General features: G+C 45.7%; 1 protein-coding gene and 1 non-coding gene across 5 annotated transcripts; one reads left to right on the forward strand and one right to left on the reverse strand.

Annotated features, from left to right (window-relative positions):
- The first annotated feature begins 309 nt into the window (after positions 1–309).
- On the forward strand, positions 310–391 carry Trnal-aag. The gene has a single exon. It is a non-coding gene; the product is annotated as a tRNA-Leu (tRNA).
- Positions 392–2,401: 2,010 nt separating this feature from the next.
- LOC122385294 (60S ribosomal protein L21-like) lies at positions 2,402–5,492 on the reverse strand. 4 transcript variants are annotated; one of them, XM_043373445.1, is made up of 4 exons: positions 5,423–5,492; positions 4,010–4,148; positions 3,081–3,302; positions 2,402–2,573 (listed from the first exon to the last, which is right to left on the reverse strand). In XM_043373445.1, the coding sequence occupies exons 2-4, from the start codon at positions 4,136–4,138 to the stop codon at positions 2,442–2,444; spliced, it is 483 nt and encodes a 160-aa protein (XP_043229380.1). In that variant the 5' UTR covers positions 4,139–4,148; positions 5,423–5,492; the 3' UTR covers positions 2,402–2,441. The 4 variants fall into 4 exon arrangements, with proteins under 4 accessions (XP_043229380.1, XP_043229389.1, XP_043229399.1 ...); XM_043373454.1 differs by lacking the exon at positions 5,423–5,492 and adding an exon at positions 5,388–5,420; XM_043373464.1 differs by lacking the exon at positions 5,423–5,492 and adding an exon at positions 4,556–4,689.
- Between the last annotated feature and the right edge of the window lie 601 nt (positions 5,493–6,093).

Genomic DNA, 6,093 nt, shown 5'->3' on the forward strand with positions numbered 1-6,093 from the left:
CTACTGCATGTCAAGAACTTCATCATTGCTTCCCTCAGAGGTGAACCGGCTGCCCGGAGCGGCTCTCATAGGGCTACAGGCCGGCCCTGAGGGGAACAATAACAACAGCCTAGAGGACTGGCAGCCCAGTGCCGGCAAGTCCACCTGCAGTAGCTGCCCTCACAATGCGGCGTTGAGGGCGGCGAGATTGTTGCCAAGGAAGCCAGGGCCCTTGACAGAACAAGCCTGTAGACGTGGGAATGGGGGTCCACAAAGCCAAATCCAACACCCGTTGGTTCACAAAAGATTGTGGGCCCTCTAAACATCAGTGGTAGCGTGGCCGAGCGGTCTAAGGCGCTGGTTTAAGGCACCAGTCTCTTCGGAGGCGTGGGTTCGAATCCCACCGCTGCCAAAGTTTTGCCTTTCAGCCGAAGAATGTAACAAACCACCATTTGGGTTCTCCTTAGTTCATACCTACCCCAAGTTATTCAAACACTGCCCACACGAGCTTTCATGGCACACTTGACACCTTTGGCATCCTTGCCCACCTATGTCGTCGACCGCAGTGTGGAACCATACTAGGGATTTACTTTTACATGAGCGGATGATACCAAAGTTTCATTTTTCATTCAGGCTTCACGCGCCTTGCGTTACCATATTCAAGGGACAGTAGATGCGAACAAATAATCACCAGAAACAGTGGACACTGGTTGCTATGCGCCCAAACAAAGCCAACCAGGCAGCCCCTTTGAAGGGCCTTTTTGAAGTGGGTATGTGCGCGCAGAATGTTTTCGATCAGCAAAAGGTCAAGTGTTGTTGACCCAGGGAATCTTCCAAGGGCCTGAACTCTGGAGGCCGGAGGGGCGTATCTGAATTATCCCGTTGACGTTATCCCAAAATATCCCGTTGACGTTCCGCAACACGAACGCCTCGAGTGTTGACCTCAAGTAATTGCACTTCATCAGACTGCCACAACGCGTCGCCCCCAAAAGCAGATATTGCTTCTTCATGAGAAGCGGTACGGCATATTGTAATTAAATTACTGTAACGGCACCCCAATTTAACCCTCGCCGGACCTATTGGTTTTCTACAAACGCGCCGGCCGAGGGTGGGGGTGGGGGGTGGGGGGGGGGGGGCGGGCGGTTACGACCCCCTCGCCGTTTCGCCCCTGGTGGAGCTAGCGCGTTGCGGAAAAAACGAGCGTGTGCGCCGTTACGAGACGCAGAGATTGATAGCCGATTTTAAGGTCCTAGGTCAACCGGTGACCTCTGAGTTCAGGTGAAGTGCCCTAAGGTACGTTTCCGTTTTTGGTGAATATCTTCGCAAAAACGGCCGCAGAGCCGCCATTTTGGCAGCATCGTGTTCGCTTCGCTCAGGCGCTTCGAATGATATACTTATTGTTTGGGTGAGGTCAACTTAGGGTGTTGACCTCAGGTCACGGTCAGGTCAGCGCCCCCAAATCACGAAATTGGTCGAAGTAGGTCATGTCGCATATCATTTGATTCGGCAGGTCTTCCCAAGTCCATTGGTGGCTTTCCCGACTCGCTAGCTCAATTTGATCGGGAGTTATTGATGAAAAACTAATATGACCCCAACGACGTCATAAATGACGTCGCGTAAGGTCAGCGTTGCACAACTGACGCATGTAACCTTGCAAAGAGTGCATCAAATCACGATTCTGTGTGCTTGAGATAGTTGGAGATCGTTCCCGGCGCCTGAAGAGCAGTTTTCATTTTTCAATTTTCCCCAATGACATAATGGTGAGGTCACGAAAATGACCTGACCTCATATGACCTTAAGGAAAAATCCGATATACAAGTTGCGAGACTCGTAATGGATATTTGATCCTGCAAGTTTCATTTCCCTGTGAAAGCTACTCTGACAAAGAGGGCATTGCGAAGTTGCGACATCTGAAGACCGTGCAGAGGACCCTGCCCTGACCCGAAAATGCGGTTGGTGTCAAAAGATCCGCCTTGAATCAAAGGTCAGGTATGCTAAGTTTCAGCTCTCTATCCCCAGTGTGTTCGGAGCTATCGCGAAAAAAACCTATGGGGGGGGGGGGCGGCACCCGCCCACCCCCTCGGCCGGCGATGGTTAAAGCGCGCTATTGTCGATTCCATGTCCTTAGCGCTTTAAACGCAATCACGAGGTGCTTGAAGTACTCTGACATCAGGACCGATTCAATCCTGAACACCATCGAGTGCAGCTGCTGGTGGAGAATGGATTGGAAAGAGACAAGCGATTACCATCCCCATCTAATGGGATGGGACTCGAATGCAAATGCTTTCCCTTTCATAGCCTGGCCGACTTCAGCAGCAGCGGAGTTTTCACGCAAGCCCCTGACGCGATCCCCATTCCCCGTGTCTGCGTCTACATCCCAAGCTGTTCTGGCACAACTACGAGGCATACGAAAGGCAGCAGGTGGCTCACCGACGTATATTTTCGTGTAATAGTGACAGCACTTAGATGATGAACTCGTAGGGCTTGGGTCGGACGTCCTGGATGGTGGTGTCGGCCGTCTTCACGACGTGCGCTTCACGCGGGGGCTTGGGCAGCCGCTTCAGGCTGACGCTGGTCTTGTTGACTTTGGCCTCCTGAGGATGACCAGGCATCGTTAAATTATTATGGCTGTGAAATTCCGTGATCATTACGGGACACAGCTGCAAACGGTAGATCAGGTAGATGGCGCTACTTAACCTGCATTTACAATGAACTTCCAATTCGAAAGACTGCAACGTCGCGATAAGTCACTTTTACTTGCAGGTAGGTAGTATTACGATCTTGGCATCTCCCCAGATGCCAAACCTTAGAGACGTTGTCGCTAATGCAAATGTTATTAGTAACGGCAATGTACAATCGTATGCCTCGGCACTTTGCACCGATTGAGGGGGGGGGGGATGGGAAAGATCCAAGCAACATCTATTGGATGTGGTCTAGGCTTAATCATGGCCATGTAGCTGTCCTGTAGCCAATACGTTCATGTTGTGTATATCTGAACTATACACAATATTGCTATACACAGGGCCTCACATTGCTATACACAATGTGATAGCAATGTGAGGACCTCTTGTTTTAAAAACTACAAAAAAACTTCAACTCACCGCACGGAGCTTAGCGTTGTTCTTCACACGGTTGAGGAAGTCCTCACGGCACTTGCTGTGCTTGACGTGCTCGATGCGCAGGTTGATGCGCTTCTCGATGTAGCGGCCGCGCACCTTCTTGTTGACGATCACGCCGACGGCGTGGGGGGTCACGTTGTACACACGGCCGGTCTTGCCATGGTAGCACTTGTGTGGCATACCCTTGTGGATCGCTCCATTACCCTGGTGAAAAATCATAAGTTTATCTTGATAGGAGAGAACAATAACGAGGTACCAGCAATAGAACGCCGCCATCAGGATGAGTGGGGGGGGGGGGGCACAATTCTGAGTCATGCATGACTTAGCAGGAATATCTGCTCCTACATGGGCCAGCCCAACGTGGTGAACTTTCTTAGTGGCTAACATATCAGGCAGCCATTGACTCATCATCCCAACCACTCAGTTATACCTACCATACATGCATCAGATTATGGTGCATTTGGAGGAATGTCACATGCCCAATCAGGGGTGTGCAAATCGTTCAACTTGTTATATCTCAACAAGCCTGGACTGACACCTGCTAATTGTGCTGAAACTTGACCTAACTGGTGATTCGCACCAAGGCCCACACCATAAATGCCATTTGCAAAATTAATAGGTAAGTGACAAGTTAAGAAGCATCAGACAACTATAAAATGCAAATATGTATACAAGTCCATGATATACTAGTTTTACCTGTACTTCTTCAGTTACTTTTAATCCTTTTTGCCAACACCTGCATCCTATACAATGATTCATGCAAACAATACAATGAATGAAAAGAAGATTAAGAAACTTTAGATTTGGTACCTACATGTTTAAATGTTTTCCTGCTAAGGATTCATAATTTTAAATTTACTGTCAGTCATGGGGTGATCATGTATCAGAAAAAGATAACAAAAATGACTCACCTTGATGTCAACAATGTCACCGACCCTGTAGACCTTCATGTAGGTGGAAAGGTGTTCAACTCCATGTTTCCTGAAGGGCTTGGCAAACATATAGCGGGTACCCCGCCTGTATCCCTTGGGGTTCGTCATGGTGGCTCACCTGAAAGGTTAACAAAACCTTAGTCACAAACAAGATGCCTGCACATAAAATAGTTATCACCAGCCAGTGATGCACTTCAGTATAACAAGGTAACAGCTAATGCAAATTCAATGAATTAGACCTTACAGGTGCTACAGCAAAGCAATGAAAACAACTGATGAAATGGTATCAGTAAAGCTGGTGTTACCATCAGGCATCAGCACCTACCAGTTATTGTGTAGATGAAGTACAATAAAAACAACCAAACCTGAACTAACCACCATACCTACTGACCTACAACCTACCAACCTACAAGTTACAACCTACTCCATACCTACAGCCAATGGCAACACCAGCTTTACCAACACTGATTAAATAAAATCTAGAGTAAGCCTGCCATACTTTTAAGGTAACTTTAGCATTTATACCTGTTGAATACCAATGCTGAAAATATCAACAAATTGCATACTTCAGATTTAGAATTATAGCTTCAGAAGTATTAATTCAATTTCATTCCATGTCTTGAATTTGTTTACATAATTCCAAGAAACTGAAGCACCAATATACCTGGTAGTCACATACTTTTTATTTATTTTGTCAGAATGGATGAATGAGTGGCTATGGGCCAGGGTGCCCCGCTAAGCAGTGCCTGTTGGGAATGAAATCACGGACCTGCCACCCCGCCTTGCCCTCGTCCGGTGATAATTTGGATCAAAAGTTCAACGTGCCGCAGGTATAAGGCAGCATGGTCCTCCCAGATCTAGTGTGGCCCTCTCGCCAGTTGCCAGCTGGCTAAATATAGGAGTGCAGGTCAAACAACATGGAGCTTCCTGGCCGCAAACTCACTGCCAAGTTAGGAGACAGACGCCTTATCCACTTGGCCACAGGGAGGACGTTGTGCATAAAACTTTGGCATACATGAAAGAATGCCCTCAAAAATTAGAAGATGGTAAATTTGAGGAGCATCAGGACCATTTCAGATACCCACCACAAACCAATCTTAAGTGGAAGAACATGTACCAGCTACAACTGTTATCACCTCCACTAACATCTTGTGGCATTTTGATATCATAAAGAAACTTTTGAGTTTATGTCCTTCCATTTTGTTGATTTATTGTAGACGTTTAAGACGGTATCATGATACCGGATATAAAGCTGCGGGGCAGTGCCATTGTAAGCAAAACAATGCTTTCAAGAATCAAATACACACAAAAAAACTACGAAAACACTTCTAAATGTACGCCACTGCCTAATAAATACAAAAAATAGTAGAATGGGTTTTGCCGCACACTAACCACGATCGTGCTTGTTTCAAAAGGAAGTTTACAATATTTTGCGGCGCCGCCTTTGAAATAAAATAATTTAATGCTTGAATTTTCAAATGTTTTGACATTTATTGCAAATTTCTTCCTGAGTATTTCTTTTATATGAAAATTTATTCAATATTCATCCTAAAAAGCATGAAATGTGAAACGATTGATTTTTATTTTTATTAGAGATGCAAACTTGACTTGCGGTATGGCCTTGGAAGTGGTATGTCTCGCATCTTTGCTTTTGCTGAAATTTGAGTTATCTTATATCTTACGAATTGTGGATTTATTCATAGCCATCAATGATGAATACTAAACAGCTACAAAACAAGCATCTTCAGCAGACACCAATGTCGCAAATGCCAAATAGGTACCTACCTATTTTTGCGGATTCCATGATTCGCAAAAGCCTACCTACCTAATGTTTGGTGCTTTTCTGTTGTCAGAGTTCGATTGTTATGAGTTATATTTAATTTGGTATTTGGAAGACAAATATAATTACGTGATTTTGTGTCCGGTTTGTTATGCACTTATTTATTTTCAATTGACAAATCGCATATTTTTATTTATCCGTACTTCATGGTTTATTTTGCCTAGAAGTACAAACTCCTGCCAGCAGATGTCTCTTGGTAAGAAAATGGTCAACTCGCTAGTTC

The sequence above is a fragment of the Amphibalanus amphitrite genome, unplaced genomic scaffold, assembly GCF_019059575.1.
Source record: "Amphibalanus amphitrite isolate SeventyFive unplaced genomic scaffold, NRLGWU_Aamphi_draft 000015F_arrow, whole genome shotgun sequence".
In the NCBI taxonomy this organism is placed as follows: domain Eukaryota; kingdom Metazoa; phylum Arthropoda; class Thecostraca; order Balanomorpha; family Balanidae; genus Amphibalanus; species Amphibalanus amphitrite.

Bases quoted from the DNA above. Each gene is read 5' to 3' on its own strand.
- LOC122385294 (XM_043373445.1), bottom strand. From the start codon at position 4,138: ATGACGAACCCCAAGGGATACAGGCGGGGTACCCGCTATATGTTTGCC. The intron at 3,303-4,009 runs GTGAGTCATTTT...ATTTTTCACCAG, and splicing joins GTGACATTGTTGACATCAAG to GGTAATGGAGCGATCCACAA. The intron at 2,574-3,080 runs GTGAGTTGAAGT...GGTCATCCTCAG, and splicing joins ACAACGCTAAGCTCCGTGCG to GAGGCCAAAGTCAACAAGAC.